Source organism: Balaenoptera acutorostrata, chromosome 10, assembly GCF_949987535.1.
Source record: "Balaenoptera acutorostrata chromosome 10, mBalAcu1.1, whole genome shotgun sequence".
NCBI classification, from domain to species: domain Eukaryota; kingdom Metazoa; phylum Chordata; class Mammalia; order Artiodactyla; family Balaenopteridae; genus Balaenoptera; species Balaenoptera acutorostrata.
In genome coordinates, this window is record NC_080073.1 from 66,584,594 (window position 1) to 66,607,451 (window position 22,858).

The following is a 22,858-nucleotide window of genomic DNA, read 5'->3' on the forward strand; positions in this document are numbered from 1 at the left end:
TGGCGTCCCTCCTCAGGCCAGAGCTTTCTTTAGAGCAACAAGGGCTTCCTTTCTTGTGAAGGCCAGATGAGATTCCTGAACTACAAGGACAGGGAAATCAGGGCATTTTATTGATAATGGCAACGTACACGACTTTACGCTTAGGTATGTAGGCGTGATAAGGCCCGAGCCCAGGCCTTATGCTTCTCCTCGGGATTCCTGGGGGCAAACTTCTCCTGCAGTTTCTTCCACATGCCTTTATTCATCTCCTTAAACTCTTCCAAGGTATCTGCAAAAGGAGAAGACGACAAAAAAAGGCTGAAGTCTAAAATGATTACACAGGTTGGCCCCACAGGGCTTTCGCCACACAGGCATGTCTCGCTTTTCACAGTATGTTCCTAAGAAAGGGAAGTGTAGCCCCAACTTCTGATAAGCAAATCAGGCAGGGTAACAGACAAATAAATGCAAGTGTGGATGAGCACTTGTGTACCAGAGACCGTCCTTACAGTGGCCTCTGTTCACATCCAATCATCATTCAGCATCTAAGCAGGGCCCTCTCCGCTCTGCTCCACGTGAGCAAAGAAAAGGCACTGTAGCATCAGCTACACAACCCACAGGCCCAGAGGCTTATCTCAAAACTTGGCCTGAGCCACACAGACCTTACTGTCTCCATTTTACAGATGTGGAAACTTGAGGCAGAGTGAGGTTAAGGAACTTGAGCAGGCTACACGGCTAGGAAGTGGTGGAGCTGGGATTTGACCCCAGACACTTGGGTCCACCCCACGCTATGGAGTTGAGCAGGCACCCGGGAGGGAGCTGGACATAGGCCCCCATCCCTGCCCACCATTTCCACACTGGGTCCCCTCAAGCAATCAGTTAACCCTCTGAGCCTCGGGTTCCTCATCTGCAAAGTGGAGATCAAAACACCTGCCTCAAAAGTTGTGAATTTTAAAGGAAATAATGGAGGTGACGTACCTGGCACCTGGCCCACACTCAAGAAAACGTAGCCATCTTCACAGGCGTGAAGGCAGCAGGAGCTGGTGGGAGCCAGTGGGGCCTCTGTTTAAAAACATACATCCACCCCTCCCCCCTAAAGGAACCAAGGCAGGGTTTCTCAGTCTCAGCCCCAGCGACATTTGGGGCCAGATAATTCTTTGTTGTGGGGCTGACCTGGCACTGCAGCAGCATCTTGGCCTCTACCCACTAGATGTCAGTAGCAAACTGCCCTTTCCCCCCCAAGCTGTGACAACTAAAATGGTCTCCAGACATTGCCACAGGTCCCTGGGGGACATAATCGCTCCTGGGTTGAGAACCACTGGTCTAAAGTCTCTCCAGGGCTAAAGTTCTATGATACCTAATTTTACTTGTATTTTAAGTTTAGATTTTCACATTATTTAAATTTCATAGCCTGGATTTTCATCTCTTAATAAAACTTCTGGAGAAAAAGAATAGCTTTTCTGAACAAAAAGGTAACTTACATCATCTATTAACATTTACTGTCAGTGGGCTCTTGACTAAATTAGGACACGCACTGTACTCCGGCCAGGATTCCACCCTGGGACTTTTCCAGAAGTCCAGGTTCCTTGGTGGGGCACAAAACGGGACGCCGAGGGCTCCCTGTCCACCGACACGCCGAGGCCTCCTTCAGAGATGCCCGGGACCCCAAGCCAGGATGGACACACTCGGGACCTAGACTGCAGCCGCATTTCAGACTTGCCAGGCCCTCAAATCCTCATGACAAACACTGCAAGGTGTCCTGCCCTGTCCGAGGAAACACTCAGTAAGCTTATTCCACAGAGTCACAACAAAAATAAGAGGCTCGCTGTGAAAGCAAATTATCAGCTAATTTCCTAAGGCTGAACTCCCAGCCAGGACAAGCTGCAGCACAGGCCAGTGGTGGGGAGTCGTACATCTCCCCCTCCTTGGCTATGGCCCGTTCTCTCCAAACTCAGGCATCCCGAGAGTTAACAAAGAGGCAGAGGCTGAGCCTCTGGAACTTCTTTCCATTCCAATTTCAAGTTCAAACTTTGCTCAAACTCTTCCAGGTCCTCACAATGACATTGTGCATCGATGCTGGTAATTACACGGGCCCAGGGACATGGGGGTACCATTTGTTTATATATATGTGTATGTGGGTGTGTACACACACACACACACTTTTTAAAAAATTGCCAATAAAGTGATTCTGCCTGGCCAAAATATCTCTACCCCAGTTTTCCAGAGAGTAAATATAAAAATAGTATCAGAGTCAACACACAATAGCAGATGACACCACCAGGTTTTAATCTGTTCAGAAGGTTAAGAGTTTTCTGGAAGCCTAAATCCTCAAACCTTAGTTGCTGAAGGCTGCCCGAGGAATAGGAAAGAGAAATTTCTAGAGTACCAGGAGGCAATGTTTCAGGGCCATGCCCTCCCAGAAAAGGTTAGCCTATTTTTATATGTGGTATCCTTGGCAATAAAAATAGTTAATTTTCCAGAACCTGCCTGTTTCAACCCAGGCTCCCCCTGCCACCACCCCCCCCGTCCCCCTTCAGTGACAATGGAGATGGGGAAGTAAGGAGGGGCTGGGCTAGGCAGGGTTTTTCCTTTCTTGTTAATCAGGGTCTATCAAGGACTCCAAAACATACCTAGTTAAACCCATATCTAACCCACAGACCACATCCCCTGGGTCAGATAACTCTTAGGCGGATATCCCCATACAAGTCTATTGAATGGCTTTTTGTTTTAATTAAAACCCTTGTGTTTATAAAGCCCCCTTAGGACCATAAAGATAAAATTATTTTCCTTCCATCCTGATTTCAACTACTTCCATTTGGCAAATACATATTCCCCTGTTCCCTGCTGCCCAGCCTTGAATTTAAAAGCTCTAAAGATGGATTTGCTTTTTTTAAATAATGCCTTTGACCTTCTCCATGTTCTGTAGCCAAAAAAGCATGAGCCCTGTAGCTTCAGAATTTCCTGTGGGCTATTCCACAAGACTTTCCATCAAGCAAAACTGTCTTATTAGACAATTCCCCTTGGCCGCTCAAACACAAAGACTCATTTGCAAACCAACCAGAAAGGGGAGCAGCTGTGCTTTCCATACCTGTGGACAGGATCAGTTTGTATTCTTCCAGGGACAGACCACTGAAGTTTGTGTCTCTGGGGCGAGGGTACTGGTCACACGGGGCAGAGGGGAAGAGAGAGGGAGGGGAGAGAAGATTAGTTCTGCAGCACAACCCGGGACTGGATGATCCTGGAGAGAAGCCACGCTCTAACTGCAGTTCACAAGCCATGGGTGTCTGGAGGCCAGAAGGAGAAGCGCAACGCCACCTGGAGGCCAAACCAGTCCGGTCTGGAGAGGCGGCTCTGACTTGAACATGCACCTGAACCCTCTGGAAAATGCAGGCTGGGCCTCGGGAGCCTGGGTGGGGCCTATGACTCTGCATTTCTAACCAGCCCCGGGTGGTGCCCATGCTGCTGCTCACGGACCACACTTTGAGCAGCGAGGATTTAGAAGAAATCCCCTCTTCATACAGACTAGGCATTTGGCCATGTAAATCTGTGGTTACTGAGCACATTTTTCAAGCCTGGGGAAATAACACTAAACGGAATTTGACAGCAATCATGTCAGGGCCGAGGAGAGGTCCAGCTTTGTCTGACAGGACTTTCCCAGTCACCCCATCTTTATCACCAGAGTGTGGGGAAGACCAGTTCCGTCAGAGGGGGTGGGAAAATATGTGTGAGATCCAAGAGTTGTCAGACACACCCGGAAGCACCCACTGGCATATAAAACACATGGCTTTTCTTCAAAATTAAAAACGGCTTTCGGGGCTTCCCTGGTGGCCCAGTGGTTGAGAGTCTGCCTGCCAATGCAGGGGACACGGGTTCAAGCCCTGGTCTGGGAGGATCCCACATGCCACGGAGCAACTAGGCCCGTGAGCCACAACTACTGAGCCTGCGCGTCTGGAGCCTGTGCTCCCAACAAGAGAGGTCGCGACAGTGAGAGGCCCGCGCACCGCGATGAAGAGTGGCCCCCACTTGCCACAACTAGGGAGAGCCCTCGCACAGAAACGAAGACCCTATACAACCATAAATCAATCAATAAAAAAAAAAAAAAAAAAAAAAACGGCTTTCATTTAGGTGACCTAAAAGCCTCTACTAGGTGCCTTAGTTGGCTTGGTTGAAATTACTGGTTACATTTGAAAGTAGCAAAACCACAATTCTTTACGGAACATCGTATAATCAGATTACACTCACTCTTATTGGTCATCTCCAGTCAGTGGGGACGACACAAAAGACTGTGGCCCACTCACCTTGAGTTTGTAGTAGTTTGCATGGAGCCGTGCTAAGCTCTCGTACATCTGATCACAGGCCTCAGGCTCTGAAACCTGAAAAACAAAACCTCCAAGAAAGTGAGCAAATGAGCCCTGCCCCCACACAGGTCTTGTACTGTATGCCTCCAGGAAGGACAGGAAGCAGGCCTGCAGCTCAGAGCTGGCTTCTCTGACCACAGGTCCCACTGTCAGAAATCACCTTTTTGGAATAATGGCTCCACCTCAGCAGCTCCCCAACCTGCAGGAAAACTCAACTGGCAAACAAACATTTGCTGAACACCTGTGACTTGTGAAACAGCAAGCCACCGCGGTGGGAGGCACTGCGGTAAAAACACAACACTCCAGGAGTGCTAGGGGCAGTGTGGGCCACAAGAAGTCAGAGGAGGTCAGCGGATCATGGAAGTGAGACTAAGCTGGTTTCTGAAGGATGCACAGGAGCTGGGGAGAGTGGAGAGGGCCTTCCTGGTGGGGGCGGTCGCATGAGCAGGGCAGAGGAGGCAGGGATGCTATACCTATGCCTCACACCAGACCATCTGGCTGAGGGCCTGAACATGCAGGTAAAAAAGCCTGGGTGGGAGAAAAAGAAAGAGCTTTTTGAGTTAAACCTTCAATATGAAATGTATTAAATAAAGATTCTTTTATGAAAGGCAAAAAAAAAAAAATCTGAGCTTTCATCTGTGGTAAGTGGGGAGCTGTTGAATTTTACAAGGAAAGAAACATGAAGAAAGTATTTTAGGATGAAACAAGTGAACTGAGGAGAACCACGAGGGAGAATCCAGTTAGGTCCTGTTAGGAAGCCTTGCAAATAGAAAGGGGGAAAGAAAGCAATACTCCGGATGGCCCTGCTGGAAATTCCAGGGAACGCGGGCAACATGCAGATGAGAGGTGGGTTTTTCCCTCTCATACCTCTTAAAAAGTTTTCCCTTCCTTCTGCCTTTGCCATTATTTAGCTACAGTTCCTTACATTATTCTGCCAAGAATTCTGAAAGCTCCCCAGAATGAAACTTTCTCTTCAATGTTTTTTCCCAGAAATCAAATGATGGATTTTTCCAACTTAAATCCTTTCTCAAAGAAGGCAGAGCATAAATAAATCAGTAGTTAAGCATTTTAATAGGCAGCTCCACTTCTGCCTCCGTGTGCATGTCAAATAAGGTCCCCACTTTACAGCAAACAAAAAAGACAATCCTGTCATTGAGTTCTACTCAATCCATCCCCAGGTTCAGGCCACCCATCATGAGAACGCCCAGGTAGCCACATCAGAAGAGAGAAGGTGATGGGCTGAGGAGGCAGCCAGTGTTTGTTGACTAATGATCAAAGGCATTATTTGAGTGCACTGGGGCTAAAGGCTGAAAAAGAAGAACGGATATTAACACATGAGTCTGACTCCCCATCGGGTGGCACTTCCAGGGAAAGTCCAGCTGGAACAAAATTCTGCAGCATACACTTTGGGGGAAAGCGTTTTGAATGTTCTGTCTTCAGCAGGGCATGCAAAACTAAGAGCTAACCAGATGACAGACGAACAGAATGCACAAGATGAAAAAGGAAGAAGAGGGTAACACCAGCCAAACTTTTAAAGAATATTATGTAGATTATCAAAAGATAATTGTGCATTTCATCATTTGCTTGCCCTCTTCATACCTGTACAGATGTGTTTGCTTATAAATTTAAGAGAACCTAGAGTGTGCCCGGCCCATGTCAGAGCAGGTGTGCATAGCTGTGGGGAGCTGTGGAGTCCAACTGCCTGCATTTGGATCTCATCCCTTACCAGCTAAGGGGTATCGGGCAAATCACTCCATCTCCCTCTGCCCCCGACACTTAAAAAAAAAATTTCCCACTTTTCCTTTATCATTCTCTCTATCTATATATACATAATATTTCAGTATGTTTCCTAAGAACAATGACATTCTCTCATATAACCACAGTTCCATGACCAAATTCAGGACATTTAACATTGATACAACACTTCTATCTGTTCCATCGTCCATATTCCAACTCTGTCAATTGTCTCAGTAAAACTCTTTACAGAAAAAAAACAGTCCTTTAGGCCCAGGATCGCCTCCTGCACTACCTGTCACGTTTCTTTCTCCTTGCCGCCGGGACACCTCCTCGGCCTTTCTTTGTCTTCCCAGCATTGACATTTTTGAAACATACTGGCCAACTTAACTTTTCTTTTAAAAGAAAAGATAATAATTGTCCCTATTTCTGAGGGCGATGTGAGGATAAGTAAGGTAACGCCTGGACTGCTCTGAATTCAGGGCCAGGAACACTGACGAATGTGAGGGATTAGTCTTGGTTACTATTAGTAGTAAACAGTTATAGTAAACACAGGCCTTTACTGCACTAACTACAAGGCGAAAGAAGACTTCAGGACGATCCCGGTGACAGCGGAATGAGGGGTGCGTGGAGGGCCCCTGACACCATCAGCGGAGCCAAGGAAGCCCTGCCAAGGGTCACGGCGAGGGTGGGCAGAAGTTACCAGTAGGACGTGGGGGCTCTCCAGGCACAGGACCAGCTCATGCACACGCCCAGGGTACAGCAATTAGGACACATCAGCGGATCGGTGCTGCTGGTGTGACTGCAGGGTATGGCTAGAGGTGGAAGTGATGAAGGGATGGAAAATCACCGAAGCTTCACTCTGTCCCTGACTGGACCTCCGGCCCTGAGATTGATGGCTCTCAGTGGTCCCCAAGCGTTTCATGATCAGCTTGGCGGGGATCACGCACTGACCCTTGGTCTCCGCCGAGCGAGTGGCTGTCTGCAGCACCTGTCCTCCACCTGATGGCCGTGCAACCCAACCTTCCCCTCCCATCACCACCGACCACCCTCCCAACCCAGCTCTTAATTAAGAAAGGCATTCACAGCACTGACTCTGCCCAGCGCCTCTCTCCCGGGCTCCCTCACTGCTGGCAGACCACCAACACATCGCGTCCTCACCAGACCCGCGCTCCCACCAGATCCTCACCCTCAGAGATGCTGCCAAAAGGAGTCCCCTACTGCCTTTCCTCCAAATCTAACAGTGAGAGTTGGCCGGAGGGCTGTTCAGCCACCTCTGTCTGTACCCTCAGTGGGGCGAGCAGGGTGTCTCCTTCCTGCCCAGCTTTTCCCACCTCTGACAGAGAAGTAGGGCAGAGGGGAGGGACAGAGAGAGAGAGGATGGGGTCACAGAGCATTGCTCAAAAATCAAAGTGACCCTCTGTGTTCCCTGAACCTCGCAGAAGTCCTTCAGTATTAAAGAGACAGTCTCCCAGATACTTTCCATAAAGCCTGGAGCCTCAAAGAATAATCTGAGAAGCACCTATAAATAACCAATCACCAAAAAATGACCTTGTCACCCAATTTCTCATCTGAGGTCAGAAGGTGTCTGTACGAGGCTGTAAAAGTAGCTCAGTGGAGGTGATGAGAGTTTGAGGTACGGCAACTTCAAGCCAAGTTATTACTGCCTAAGTAGAGATGGAGCCAAGGCCAATTCTGGGTTCCTAGTCACACCCAATCCAAGCCCAGCAATTACAAAATAGTCTTATTTACTACTTAAAAGTACATCAATAGAAATACTTGTCTAATTCCGGAAGCCTCACCACATACCTACATCCTACACTTTATTCACAGACTCCAGTGCAAGCATCACTGAATTTTGAAATACACAGTTTTCCCGATGAAGTGTACTGTGCACTTTTAGAAACATTCTTATATACAAGCTTTAAACTACCTGATTTTGCATTCACACCTAATGAGATTACGGACATTTTAGGACTAATAGCAAAGCTGGGTTTGAAAAAGGCAGCAGTGGGGTATTATGAAAAATTCAGCTCTGCTCCCTAAATGTGAATAAAATAGATGTTCAAGTGACAAAGTGTCCTTTATGGCTCTATTTTTGCTCCTTTTGCATTTCCCCCGCTCAGTTGTCAGTAAATTTCTCTTTACCATATTAAACTTTTATACATACAAATCTACATCACTGCCGCAGGCACTGATTTTGATTTTCAAAATTGAATATTGGGTGGTGACAGCAATTGGTACAGCGGTCCCTATTCCAGTCACACAAAGGGATGCATAAGCACTTTTGGGAAAGTGTTGCAAATTGCTTTGCTAATTAAGGTAGAGCTGGATTCAGTCCAGGAGGATCTATGAGAAAAGGTTTTCATGACTTGGTAATGAACTTCCAAAATGAGTTCATTCCATTATGGGAGTCTATTCCCTTGAATTCAACTGAAAATCTATTTCTTGAGCATCTACTATGTAGAGAGCTCTGCTAGGCGGCTGTGAGGGTACATAAAGATCCAGCCTCGGCTCCAGGGAAGTTGGCAATCAAGCTGAGACAAGATACACACACATTAAAAATAAAAAATGACCAGGACATGGGCTTCCCTGGTGGCGCAGTGGTTGAGAATCTGCCTGCCAATGCAGGGGACACGGGTTCGAGCCCTGGTCTGGGAAGATCCCACATGCCGCGGAGCAACTAAGCCCGTGAGCCACGAGTACTGAGCCTGCGCGTCTGGAGCCTGTGCCCCGCAGCGGGAGGGGCCGCGATAGTGAAAGGCCCGCGCACCGCGATGAAGAGCGGTCCCCGCGCCGCGATGAAGAGTGGCCCCCACTTGCCGCAGCTAGAGAAAGCCCTCGCACGAACCGAAGACCCAGCACAGCCAAAAATAAAATAAATAAATAAATTAATAAATTAAAATTAAAATTAAAAAAAAAAAGTAGCTATAAAAATGACCAGGACAGAGTGTAACTGAGTGCCAAGAGTTACAGGAGATCAGAAGCAGGAGCTAGCTACCAGGCCTGGCTCACATGGCAGGTGTGGTTCCCTTACAGGGAAGGTTTGCGTTTCACTGCAGTGACAGTTCACAGAGTGATGGGGAGTCAGAGTCCCTCACTTTGAGGAGTGTAGACTTCAGAGCTGGGCAGAATGGGGATCAGAGGAGGGACTGGGAGGAAGAGGCATGAAAAGGCAGGGGGACAAGGATGGTCCAGGCAGGCAGGGTCTTAAGCCGCGCCAAGGAGTGCTTCAAGGCCTGGGAAGCCACCAGATTCTTGACAAGCTCTGTGTCTGGGCTTTGGTCCACAGTGCACTAGGTTCTCAAAGGTTAAGAACCTGGGAGCAGAGATCAAGGTGGCAGAATAGAAGGATGTGGAGCTCACGTCCTCCCACAAATACATGAAAGACACATCTACATGTTGAAAAATTCTCACAGAATACCCACTGAACACTGGCAGAAGATCTCATACAACCAAAGCTGCAAGAAAGATCACCACAGAACCGGATAGGATGAAAGAAAAAAAAAAAAATCAGGAATCAGGACGGGACCTGTGCCCCGGGAGGGAGCTTTCAAAGGGGAAAGGTTCCTTTACCCTGGGAACCCCCTTCACCGACTGGGAGGTCCACTGGGACAGATAGGGAGCCTCAGAGGAGAGCACAGCAGCCGGCCTGTGGCAGGCAGGACAGAGGGAGACCAGCACAGACAGTCCACGCTACCTTGCTGCACTTCCCAGCCCAAGACACATGCCTGCTGGTGTGCGGAGCGGCTGGGGGCTGGAACTCGGGCTTGAGGACTCTGGCTGCGCAGAGACAGCCTGAAGGGCCTGGAGTGTGGTCCGGGGCGAGGCTGGGGGTGCTGTGTGCAGGATGGAGCCCGGGTCTACTGTCAACGTGCGTGTGAAGCGGGGGACGTGACCCCACCACAGCGGCCTCATTTTCTGGGTGCTCACGGCGGGCATGGCTCCACCATTATGAGCTCTGGGAGCACGCAAGCGCCAGTGGGTTGCCAACACGCAGAGGTAGGGCTGAAATCTGAACCGATTCCTGGCGGGTGCGTGACTTTAGCAAATTTAGGCCAGCGGCAGCTTCTACAGGACATCTGAGCTGATTACTGGCACTCCCCTAGCTGAGGCAGGTCTAGTGCCAGCAACAACAAACTTTGTGGGCATGCACACGCAGAAGCAGGGCTGATATCTGAGCTGATTACTGGTATTCCCACAGCAGAGGTGGGGCCGAGGGCAGTGTCAACAACAGTGTACTTTTTGAGCATGCACACCAGGTGACAGGAGATGTTACAGAGCGCATGTCCAGGTAGACAACTCCTGGGGAGGAATACACAGCAGCTCCTTTCCCAGTGGGAGCTCTCCAGTCCCACCTACCTCACACCACAGTTTAGGATTGGATCTGGGGGCTTCTACTTCAACAACTGGGGAGCAGACCCTGCCCCTGATAGGGCTGTGACAACCACAGAGCAAAGAGGAGGCCCTGCCCAACATCCAGTGCAGGCTCTGGTCACCACAACACCAATCACACCCCCTATCAAGGGGAGAAGGGCCAGCACACCCTGAGGAAAGACATGGCAGGCATCCATACCAAAAACAGCCTTTGCACCAAAAATATTAGACTCACACAGGCTACACAGGGGTGTTTCCACATAAAAACAGCCCTTCATGACCACAGTAGATAACTGTTTCCCCTAAATTCATAGAGTCAGAGTAATATAAGTAAAATGAAAAAGCAGAGGAACCACTCCCAGTTATAAGAACAAGAGAAATCCCCTATAAGAACAAACAATGAAACAGACCCCTCCAGTCTACCAGACCCTGAGTTCAAAAAGAAGGTAACAAAAATGCTGAAGGAGCTAAGAAAAGCTATCGACAGAAATGCAGATCACTGTAACTAGGAACTATAAAGAGGAGGCAATCAAAATCAGACAACTTAATTGCCGAGATGAAAACTGAGCTAAAGGCAATATATAGAAAACTAAATAATGCAGAATGAATAAGTGATCTGGAAGACAAAATAATGGAAATCACCCAATCAGAATGGCAGACAAAAAGACAAATGAAAAAAAAAAATGAAAGCAACATAAAAGACCTATGGGACACAAAGCGTGCCAATCTAGGCATAACAGGGATCCCAGAAGAAGAAAGAGAAAAGGGGATCAAAAATGTATTTAAAGAAATTATGGCTGAAAATTTCCCAAACCTAAAGAAGGAAACAGATATCGAGGTACAGGAAGCACAGAGGGTCCCAAACAAGATGAACCCAAACAGACCTACACCAAGACATATCATAATTAAAATGGCAAAAGTTAAAGATACAGAGAGGATTTTAAAGGCAGCAAGAGAAAAACAAAGTGTAAGTCACAAGGGAACCCCCATAAGGCTATCAGCTGATTTCTCTATAGAAACTTTGCAGGCCAGAAGGGAGTAGCAAGATATATTCAAAGTCCTGAAAGGGAGAAAACTGCAACCTAGGATACTCTACCCAGCAAGATTATCATTTATAATAGAAGGAGAGATAATGAATTTCTCACACAAGCAAAAACTAAAAGAATACAGCAATACTAGATCTAACCTAAAAAGAATATTGAAAGGTCTTCTCTAAATAGAAAAGAAGCAAGAATCTATAGGAAAGGGAAAATCACAATAGGAAAAGCAAATATATGAAAGGATTGTAGATCACTTAAATAAACCAGAACATACATTTAAAAAAGAAAAATCAAAAAAAATTTGTGGAAGCAATTATAACTACAATGAATGGCAAAAGGATAAACATGAAAATGTAAAATAGGACATCAGAATCATATTGTTCTTACTTGGGAGAGGGGAGTAAGAAAATGTAGATTTTTTTGAATGTGTTTAAGCTTATATGACTACCAGTTTAAAGCAAGCAGATACAGTAATGGGTTAACATACTTGAAAACCAGGGTTAACCACAAATCAAAAACATACAACAGATTCACAAAAAAACAAAAAGAAGAGAACTCAAGTGTAATACAAATGAAAACCATCAAACCACAAAAGGAAAAACAAAAAGAAAGGAACAAAGAAGAGATACAAAATCAACTGGAAAACCAGATTTAAAATGGCAATAAATACATACTTGTCAATAATTACCTTAAATGTCAATGGACTAAATGCTCTGACCAAAAGACACAGAATGGCAGATTGGATAATAAAACAAGAGCCTACAACACGCTGCCTACAAAAGACCCACTTTTGGGCGAAGGACACCCACAGATTGAAAATGAGGGGATGGAAAAAGATATTTCACGCAAACACAAATCACAAGAAGTGGGGGGGGGGTCACAATATCATATCAGACAAAATAGACTTTAAAACAAAGGCCATAGGGACTTCCCTGGTGGCACAGTGGTTAAGAATCTGCCTGCCAATGCAGGGGACACGGGTTTGAACCCTGGTCCGGGAAGATCCCACATGCTACAGAGCAACTAAGCCCATGAGCTGCAACTACTGAGCCTGCACTCTAGAGCCCAAGAAGCACAACTACTGAGCCCGTGTGCCACAACTACTGAAGCCAGCGTGCCCAGAACCGTGCTACGCAACAAGAAAAGCCACCGCAATGAGAAGCCCGCACACCACAATGAAGAGTAGCTCCCGCTCGTTGCAACTAGAGAAAGCCCACGTGCAGCAATGAAGACCCAACGCAGCCAAAAATAAATAAATAAATAAATTTATTAAAAAAAAAACAAAACCCAAAACAAAGGCCATAAATAAAGAGGGATGCTACATAATGACAAAATGATTGATGCAAGAAGAGGATATTACACTCATTAACATATATGAACCCAATATATGTCATAGGAGCACCTAAATACATAAGACAAATACTAACAGACATAAAGGGAGAAATTGATGGGAATAAAATAAAAGTAGGAGATTTTAACACCCCACTGACATCAATGGGCAGATCTTCCAAACAGAAAATCAATAGCAACAGAGATCCTCAATGACACAAGAGAACAGTTAGACTTAATTTGATATTTTCAGGACACTACATCCAAAGAAACCAGAATATACATTCTTTTCAAGTGCACATAGCACATTTTCTAGGGTAGACGACATATTAGGACACAAAACAAGCCTTGATAAATTTAAGAGGATAGAAATTATTTCAAGCATATTTTCTGACCATAATGGCGTGAAACTAGAAGTAAACCACAGAAAGAGAAACGAGAAAAAAAACCGATTACACAGAGACTAAACAACACGTTATTAAAAAACCAATTGGTCAATGACAAATTCAAAGAGGAAATTAAAAAATACCTTGAGACAAATGACAATGAAAATACAACCATATAAAATCTATGGGATGCAGCAAAAAGCATTTCTTAGAGGGAAGTTCATACTAATACAGGCCTTCCTCAAAAAAACAAGAAAAATCTCAAATAAACAACCCAACCTACCACTTAAAAGAATTAGAAAAAGAAGAACAAACAAAACCTAAAGTCAGCAGAAAGAAGGAAATAGTAAAGATTAGAGAGGAAATAAATAAGATAGAGATTTTAAAAAAATAGAAAAAAATCAATAAAACCAAGAGCTGGCTCTTTGAAAGAATAAACAAAATCAACAAACCTCTGGCTAGGCTCACCAAGAAGAAAAAAGAGGGGACCCAAATAAACAAAATAAGAAATGAAAGAGGAGAAATAACAACTGATACCACAGAAATACAAGAAGCCATAAGAGAATACTATGAACAATTATAAGCCAACAAACTGGACAATCCAGAAGAAATGGACAAGTTTCTAGAAACATACAGCCCACCAAAATTGAATCAAGAAGAAATAGATAATTTGGGGTTTTTTTGGCCATGCTGCATGGCTCACGGGATCTTAGTTCCCTGATCAGGGATTGAACCCGGGCCATGGCAGTGAAAGTGCTGAGTCCTAACCACTGGACCGCCAGGGAATTGCCAAGAAGAAATAGATAATTTGAACAGACTGATCACTAGAAGTGAAACAGAATCTGTAATAAAAAAAAAAAAACTCCCTGCAAACAAAAGTCCAGGACCAGATGGCTTCACTAGGGAATTCTACCAAACATACAAAGAACTTAAACTGATCCTTCCCAAACTCTTCTTCAAAAGACTGAAGAGGAGGGAACACTCCCAAAGTCATTCTATGAAGCCACCATCACCCTGATACCAAAACCAGACAAAGACACCACCAAAAAAGAAAATCACAGGCCAATATCTTTGATTGATATAGATGTAAAAATTCTCAATAAAATACTAGCAAACCAAATCCAACAACATATAAAAAGGATCATACACCATGATCAGGTTGGATTCATCCCAAGTTAACAAGGATGGCTCAACATATGCAAATCAATCAGTACGACACACCACATAAACAAAGGAAAAGACAAAAACCACATGATCATCTCAACAGATGCAGAAAAAGCATTTGATAAAATTCAACATCCATTCATGATAAAAACTCTCACCAAAGTGGGTACAGAGGAAACATATCTCAACATAATCAAAGCTCTTTATGACAAAACCACAGCCAATGTAATACTCAACAGTGAAAAGCTGAAAGCCTTCCCACTAAAATCTGGAATGAAACAAGGATGCCTACTCTTACCACTTCTATTCAGCATAATATTGGAAGTCCTAGTCACAGCAATCAGACAAGAAAAAGAAATAAAAGGTATCCAAATTAGAAAGGAAGAGGTAAAAATTGTCATTATATGCAGATGACATGATACTCTATACAGAAAACCCTAAACACTCAACACAAAAACTTTAAGAGCAGATAAATGAATTCAGCAAGGTAGCAGGATACAAGATTAACATAAAGAAATCAGTTGCATTTCTCTATATCAGAAAGAGAAAGCTAAAAAAATCCCTTTCAAAATCACATCAAAAAATATATATATAAAATAAAACCACCTAGGAATAAACTTGACCAAGGAGGTAAAAGACTTATATGCTGAGAACTATAAAACACTGATATAGGAAACTGAAGATGATTCAAAGAAATGGAAAGATATCCCATGCTCTTGCATTGGAAGAATTAAAATTGTTAAATTGGCCATATTATCCAAAGCAATCTACAGATTTAATGTGATCCCTATCAAATTAACCATGACACTTTTCACAGAACTAGAATAAATAATCCTAAAATTTATATGGAACCATAAAAGATCCAGAATTCCAAAGCAATCCTGGGGAAAAAGAACAAAGCTGGAGGCATAACCCTCCCTGACTTCAGACAATACTACAAAGCTACAGTAAACAAAATAGCATGGTACTGGCACAAAAACAGACATACAGATCAATGAAACAGAATAGAGAGCCCAGAAATAAACCCACACACCTACAGTCAATTACTCTTCGACAAAGGTGGAAGAATATACAATGGAGAAAAGACATTCTCTTCAGCAAGTGGTGTTGGGAAAGCTGGACAGCCTCATGTAAATCAATGAAGTTAGAACACTCCCCACATCATACACAAAAATAAACTCAAAATGGCTTAAAGACTTAAGTATAAGACATGACACTATAAACTCCTAGAAGAGAGAACACAGGCAAAACATTCTGACATAAATCATACAAATGTTTTCTTAGGTCAGTCTCCCAAGGCAAAAGAAATGAAAGAAAAAATAAACAAATGGGACCTAATCAAACTTACAAGCTTTTGCACAGCAAAGGAAACCATAAACAAAACAAAAAGACAACCTAAGGACTGGGAGAAAATATTCGCAAACAATGCAACTGACAAGGGTTTAATTTCCAAAATATACAAACAGCTCATATACCTCAACAACAAAAAAAACCAACAACCCAATCGAAAAATGGGCAGAAGACCTAAACAGACATTTCTCCAAAGAAGAAATACAGATGGCCAATAGGCACATGAAAAGATGCTCAACATCACTAATTATTAGAGAAATGCAAATCGAAACTACGATGAGGTGTCACCTCACACCAGTCAGAATGGCCATCATCAAAAAGTCTACAAATAACAAATGCTGGAGAGGGTGTGGAGAAAAGGGAACCTTCCTACACTGCTGGTGGGAATGTAAATTGGTACAGCCACTATGGAGAACAGCAGGGAGGTTCCTTAAAACACTAAAAATAGAGTTGCCATATGATCAAGCAATCCCACTCTGGGCACATATCTGGAAAAGACTAGAACTCTAATTAGAAAAGATACATGCACCCCAATGTTCATAGCAGCACTATTTACAATAGCCAAGACATGGAAGCAACCCAAATGCCTGTCGACAGATGAATGGATAAAGAAGATGTGGTACACAGATACAATGGAATATTACTCAGCCATAAAAAAGAATGATGTAATGCCATTTGCAGCAACATGGATAGACTTGGAGATTATCATACTAAGTGAATAAGTCAGAGAAAGACAAATATCATATCACTTATTTGTGGAATCTAAAAAATGATACAAATGAACTTATTTACAAAACAGAAACAGACTCACCTACATAGAAAACAATCTTATGGTTACCAAAGGGGAGGCAGGGGAGGGATAAATTAGGAATTTGGGATTAACAGATACACACTACTATACATAAAATAGATAAACAACAAGGACCTACTGTATAGCACAGGGAACTATATTCAGTATTTTGTAATAACTTATAATGGAAAAGAATCTGAAAAAGAACATATGTATAGTATATACATATATAGTTTATATATAGTATATAGGGGGTAACAGGTAACATCTTACGGAAAAACCTGAATGAACTTTTTGGCCAATATAACTGAATCACTTTGTTGTACACCTGAAACTAACACAACACTGTAAATCAAATATATTTAAAAAAAAAAAAAAGAACCATTTACATTATGACCAATTTGGGAGGCAATGAGAAGAAGCCCTCATTGGGGCCGGGGCACACGCTGGGGTGTGGTTAGGGGGCAGGACATAGGCTGGATTAGACAACAGTGAAGGCCTCACAAAGCTGCATTAGTCCAGGAGGCAACAGGCAGACCCAAAGATCTCTAAGTGGTGACCCACTGAAAGTGTTGGATAATCTAGCCCTCCAGGAGGAGCATCTACATCTCTAAACATGCCTAGAAAACTGCCATGCCTTGGTCTAAACACTACCTTAACTCCCTCCAGCTCCATCCGGAACTGGGGGAGAAAAAGAGATGGAGATGCCTGCATTCCCTCTCTGACATGATTCTCCTCACAACGGCTGTTTTGCAGTGGGCTCAATATTACAACTAAAAATCGCATAATCTGTTCTCAGGCCCTTCCTCAAAAACTGGACTTCAGAGGACCCACACACGGGGGTGGGTAACGCTGGATGGCATCACCACTGCCAACACACACAGGGCTACACCCCGCCACACTAAGCCACAGACCAGGCCCTGACGGGATGACTGAGAAAACAGAATCACAAAAAACCTTTGAATTCCCCTCTGAGGAGTTGGATGTATCACCTACATTACTGCCAATCCAAGACAAAGTTCAACTCCTTTCAAACGGGGCCGATATTATTTCAACCTGGGTATTTAATACAAGAACTCCCTGGTGGGCGAGCCCCTTCCTGGGTGGCTCCTCAGAGCTGTGCCCCGTGCTGGATAAGTGGGTGCTGCCAGGGACCTTTTAGGAAGCTGCCTGTGCATCTAATGAACTCATTAGAAGAGTTTGCACCTTCCCCTGTACTTAAGTCAACAATTACTGTTGTTTTGCCACCTTCCCCCATTTTGTGATTCTTTTATTAAGCTCTTGGGGCTGCAGGGACCACGCGTTCTCTTAGGGAAACTGAATTGAAAGGGGGCAAAATCCATAAACATTAGCTTTAAAAAACTGCACAATAGGATAGAGGGTGTAAGAGGTGTTAAGTGTGTTTCTGCTTCCCACCTCCCTCTTGGTGGGTTTAGGGTGGAGTGGACTGTGAGACTCCCCAAAGGGCAATCTGTGGTGGAATAAATGGAGGCAGTTATTTTTGTACCCTGGTTTCAAGTCTGAATGATTAATTTGCTTTCTAGTGGTTCTGGCTTTTCTGTGCTGGTGTCCCACCTGAGGACCATCTTTCTCCCCATCCACACTGGGGAGGTAGGGGCTGGGCCAAAGAAAAGCAGGTGGGTAAACAGAGGGATGTTTAACTCTTTGCCAAAACTGTCCATGGTCCAAAGAGGTCTTGAGCAGGAAGTGAGGGGAAGGGAGGGCTTGAAGTTCACGGAACAAGAGGCCTTTCTAACAAGAAGAAATAACTTGGGAGGAATGGGAGCTGAGGATAGTTCAGGCACAAAGAAGACAATGCTCCCTTGTCTTGCCATTTAACTCCTGGGGAACCCGGAATAAGTTGTTTTTCTTTTCAGATTTTGTTTCTTCACCTGTAAAATGGGAACAGTGTTGGTGACCTCAACTCAGCTGCACTAAGGAATAGACTAAATGAGACCATGCATGCAAGTGTGCCATGCATGCGTTCAGCGTTACTGTTCAGATGCAGGAAGCCACAAGGCTGAGAGCAGGACTGCCTGCTCCTCTCCTCTACAGGAACAAACACGCGGCGGAGAGCTGCCTCCCCTCTAGTCCTGTCCTTCTAGCACATGGCATAACCGAGGGGGAGTTCCACACCCATCAGTTGACCGGGTCGAGTGCCTGCCCCTGGCTGCCAGCTTAATGAACCACCTTTCTTTCTCAAGTTCTTTATAAATGATCCGGGGGTGTGAGTGGGAGTGACTCACAGCGCTGTTCTCAATTCCAGCAAGGGACTGCTCCTTCTAAAAATTACCACCAAGATTTACTAATAAGCCCAGGTGCATTCTTGGGTGACATCAGGATGAGGTACCACAACAGTGGTCCTGAGTCATGTGCCTGCTGCCATCATGATGCACTGGTTCACTCTACCAGGGATGCATTCATCAGCTGCTCTGGAACCATCAACCGAGCCATGACTTGCATCTGCAGCCATGACTCAAATTCGTGTGCGCCTTCTACTCATCAGAACTATCTCCCTAGGTGACGACAAAGGATGACAACTCCAGAAGAGAAAGCTCTACCCTCCTTTTCTGGCTCCTCTTACACTAACAGTCAAGTAGGTGAATGTCATACTGTCACCTCCCCAGGGATCTAGCCTCTGTCAGCTTCTCTGCTGGCTGGTTTCACCATCCGAATTTCATTAAAGCAAGTCACGTGTCTGTCCAACTGTAAGCTCCTTGGTGATAAGGACCAGGTTATATCTCTCTTCTGTAGTTCCTGCACTTCCCCACACAGAGTAAGCTCACAAATTAATTCTCACCACTCAGGGCACAGAAATATTCCCTTCTCACTCTTCAAAACTTCTCTCCATCTAGTTCTGCTACATCTGCAACTATATTCAAATGATTTTTGTCTCATGAACCATAACCAATCATTTATTTACCCATTCATTCAGACATTTACTGAGTGTCTTTTATGTGCCAGGAACTATGCTAGACACTGTGGGGAGAAAGATAAAAATAGCACCGTCTCTATTCTCAGGCAGCTCACACTGAAAATATGAAGGGAGCATAGCCCTAGAAAGTCTATGGGCTATGGGATTTGCAGAGTTGGGACTATGACTCTTGCCTTCAAGATCTTTATACTACAGGCCAGTGAAGACCACTGTAAGAAGTGTGAGGGCCCTCAGTGTTGTGTGACACCCCAAACCCCCCAACAAAGCCCTGAGCCAGACACTCCGTCCATGCCCACCACCCAGTCAGCACTTGGTTTCGATGATGCCACTGGGCATGATGTTCTTGCTCCATTAGGTGCGCTGGCTTGGGTCTGGGTTGGGCTAAGTTGCCAAAAAGCCATGTTCCTGCTTTGACAGGTTGTGGCCAAATTTCGCAAAAGTCATTTCTTCAGGCTGTGTGTGTATGTGTCACATCTCATGTGTCTGACCTCTTGCCTGAGCCCCAGGCTCAAATATCCCACTGTCTACTTTGACATTTCCACTTGGAAGTAAATCCACTTTGCATCTCAAGTTTAACATGTCTGAACACCAAACTAAAGATGTTCTTCCCACGCCTCACCTGTTCCTCATCTCGTCTTCCCCATGTCAGTAAACGGCACCACCTTGCACCGAGTTGCTCAGGCCAAAACAATCTAGGTGTTATCCTTGGTTCCTCTTTCCCTTTACCCTATATCCAATACATCAGCAAGTCCTGTTGATGCAACCTTCACATTGCAACCCCAATCTGGCCACTTCCATCTCCTGTGCTGCCATCTTCATCCAAGCCACCACCATTTCCTGCCTGGGCTACCAGAGTGATTGTTTCTATTCTTGCCTCCCTATAATCCATTCACTGATACAACCAGAGTGATCTTTAAAAAAAAGAGTAAACTAGGTCACATCAGCCCCCTGACTAAACCTCCCCAGAGGTTTCTCACTGGTCTTATGATAAAATCCAACCCCTAAACAGAGTCTGCCTATAAAACCCTACCGTGCCTGACTCCTGTCCTCCCCTGACTCAACTCTTAGAAAACGGCATTTCACTCACTACCCTTCAGCCACTTGCGCTTTCTTTCTGCTTCCTGCCTCAGGACCAATGCACTGCCTGAAAGAACACCAAGTGTTCATTGTTGGCTCATCGTCTTCCCTTAGGTCTCATCTATGTGTCACCTCCTCAGTAAGGCTTTATCTATCATAACTAATATTACCCTTTTACCATGCTACTCTATTTCATATCCATCATAGTACTTCTCTGGACTGCCCTATGTGTGTCTACTTGCTTACTGTGTCCTGAACTGGGACGTAAACTTAAATTTCATGTGGGCAGGACCTCATCTAATTAACTACTGTCTCCCCAGCACCTGGAACAGTTCCTGGCACATGGTGGGTTTTCCATAAGTATGTGCTGTATGAATGAACAAATCTCAGAAGTGCAGCACCAACCTGGAGGAGAGCAAGAACACAGGTCTACTACTCACACACATGGGCACGGGGTGAGGACTCAAACCTGCCGCACGGGCTTACAAGGGCCCAGGAAGCACACCAAGGCTTAGTGGGGACCCTGCATAGGTCCTTGGGCATCAGCTCAAACACTGCACAACACTTCGAAGTAATGGCATCGTGTCAGGGGAGCAATAAGCCTATGACTGTCACCACCTAGGACTGGTGTTGTGGGACTCAACCCTGGCTGCACCCTGAATCATCGAGAGCTTTTAAAAACACTGAGGCCAAGGCCTCACCCCCCCGAGATTCTGATTCAACAAGGTCGAATGGTCCCAGGTATCTAGATTTTTAAAAAGCTCCTCGGGAACCTCCAACGTGCAGCCAGGTGAAAGTACTGAGTAGAAGATAGGATCACCGCTCTCCGCAGTTTCCCTGGGCGTTAAAAGGGTCCCCAGGTACGCGCGGCCAGGGAGGAAAGGCGCACGCATGCGCGGGGCCCCGCCGCCAGGCCGCTCGTGGGCCCCGCCCTGCCTCCTCCTTTCCTCCCCTCGCCCCAACCGCCTCCCCGCCGCAGGCGGACCCCACAGTCTGGTCACCTGCGTGTTCTCTCCCTCCCGAAAGGCCTGCGCTACCCGCTGCCGCAGATAAGCGCCCAAGTCCCGGCCTCTTTTGGTCTCGTCCACTGGCCATTCCTCACAGAGTTTAAGAAAACGCCTGTAGCGGCTAGCCGCCATCTTGGGCCCTCCTTGTCTCCGCCCCTGAGGGAGGAGTCGGAGGGAACCGATGGAGCTTGCGCACTAAGCATCAACGACTTCCCGAAGAGGTGGGGTGGGAGGGAGGAGTGAGCCTGCGCCACTTGGCCGGCGCCCTGCCGCTTTCCGGGAGGGGCCGCTGCTCCCCTGTCTTTGCCGGGCCAGCTAATTCAGTCTTCGTCTTCCTGGAACCAACCCGGTTCCCAGGAGCAAATCAGGCGTGGAGTACACCGGGGATAGCTTCCTTCTCTTTTTCAGTGACTGCATAAGCTCCAGACTAAAAAACTCTCCTCTGAGACCTCTGCTAATTGCATAAGCGAATACATTTGCATGTAAATACAAGTGGTTATTCGATGAAGATGTGTTTGAACTTAATGACGTAGCATGCACACGTGGTTCGCAGCCCCCCTCCCCTTTCTCACAGTCCTGTACCTGTCGCTACCATTTGGTGATCTGCCACAATTCCTTCTTTAGTGCTCCTCAGCTCTGTCCTTTCCTCAGCTTCTATCAGTATCCTTTTGAGCGCCCCTTCCCCAAGCCAGCTACTTTTCCCTGCTTGAGCAACGTCATCTGGGTTGATTCAGTCTGGAAAAACTTGTCTCACCAAGCCTTCTCTTCTACATCTCCAGCTGCATATCGTGTGGGATGTTCTGATTTTTCTTTTCAAAAGATACCCCCACCTTCCAGATTTTCCTTAAGAAAGCCTCAGCCCCCTTTTGCATCTTTACTGCCTGAATTTAGCCAGGACCATCCTGTGCACACACTTGGCTTACCGCAAACCTCTTCCTTCTCACCTTGCCTAATTCATAAGTCCAGGAGACTCCTGCCCTGAGTCAGGAAGTGAACACATAACCAAAACACAAAGTTAAAAGTGACAAGGGCTTTAATTGAAGTGTTAGGGAATACTAGGAGTTTGGAGAAAGAACTAGTACTTCTAGCTGTTCAGGAGATTAGGAGGAGGAAGATCAGGGATTGCTTCCGAAGGAGATAGCCTTTGGGCTGGGCCTTGAGGATGGTTAGAGTTTGGATAAGCGGGAGTGGAGGGACATTCCTTCCATAGCAAGAGCCAGGCCTGGGGCAGAATGGGAGAGCTGAAGAGGGAGGAGGAAAAATCAGTGGGTGGTTTTAAACCGGGAACAGCTCTGAACTGTCTGAAGTCCTTAAGGGTAAAGACCTATGAATGAG

General features: G+C 45.5%; 1 protein-coding gene across 1 annotated transcript; it reads right to left on the reverse strand.

The window, feature by feature from the left end:
- Positions 1–87: 87 nt before the first annotated feature.
- LOC102999565 (ubiquinol-cytochrome-c reductase complex assembly factor 2) lies at positions 88–21,685 on the reverse strand. Its single transcript, XM_007186880.2, has 4 exons — positions 21,518–21,685; positions 4,275–4,349; positions 3,065–3,134; positions 88–268 (listed from the first exon to the last, which is right to left on the reverse strand). Exons 1-4 carry the CDS (start codon positions 21,653–21,655, stop codon positions 141–143), a joined length of 411 nt encoding a protein of 136 aa, XP_007186942.1. The 5' UTR covers positions 21,656–21,685; the 3' UTR covers positions 88–140.
- Positions 21,686–22,858: the final 1,173 nt, after the last annotated feature.

Excerpts from the sequence above, each read along its gene's own strand:
- LOC102999565 (XM_007186880.2), bottom strand. The coding sequence starts at position 21,655 with ATGGCGGCTAGCCGCTACAGGCGTTTTCTTAAACTCTGTGAGGAATGG. Across the intron at positions 4,350-21,517 it reads GGGAGGGAGAGAACACGCAG|GTTTCAGAGCCTGAGGCCTG; the intron begins GTGACCAGACTG and ends TTTGTTTTTCAG. Across the intron at positions 269-3,064 it reads CAAACTGATCCTGTCCACAG|ATACCTTGGAAGAGTTTAAG; the intron begins GTATGGAAAGCA and ends CTCCTTTTGCAG.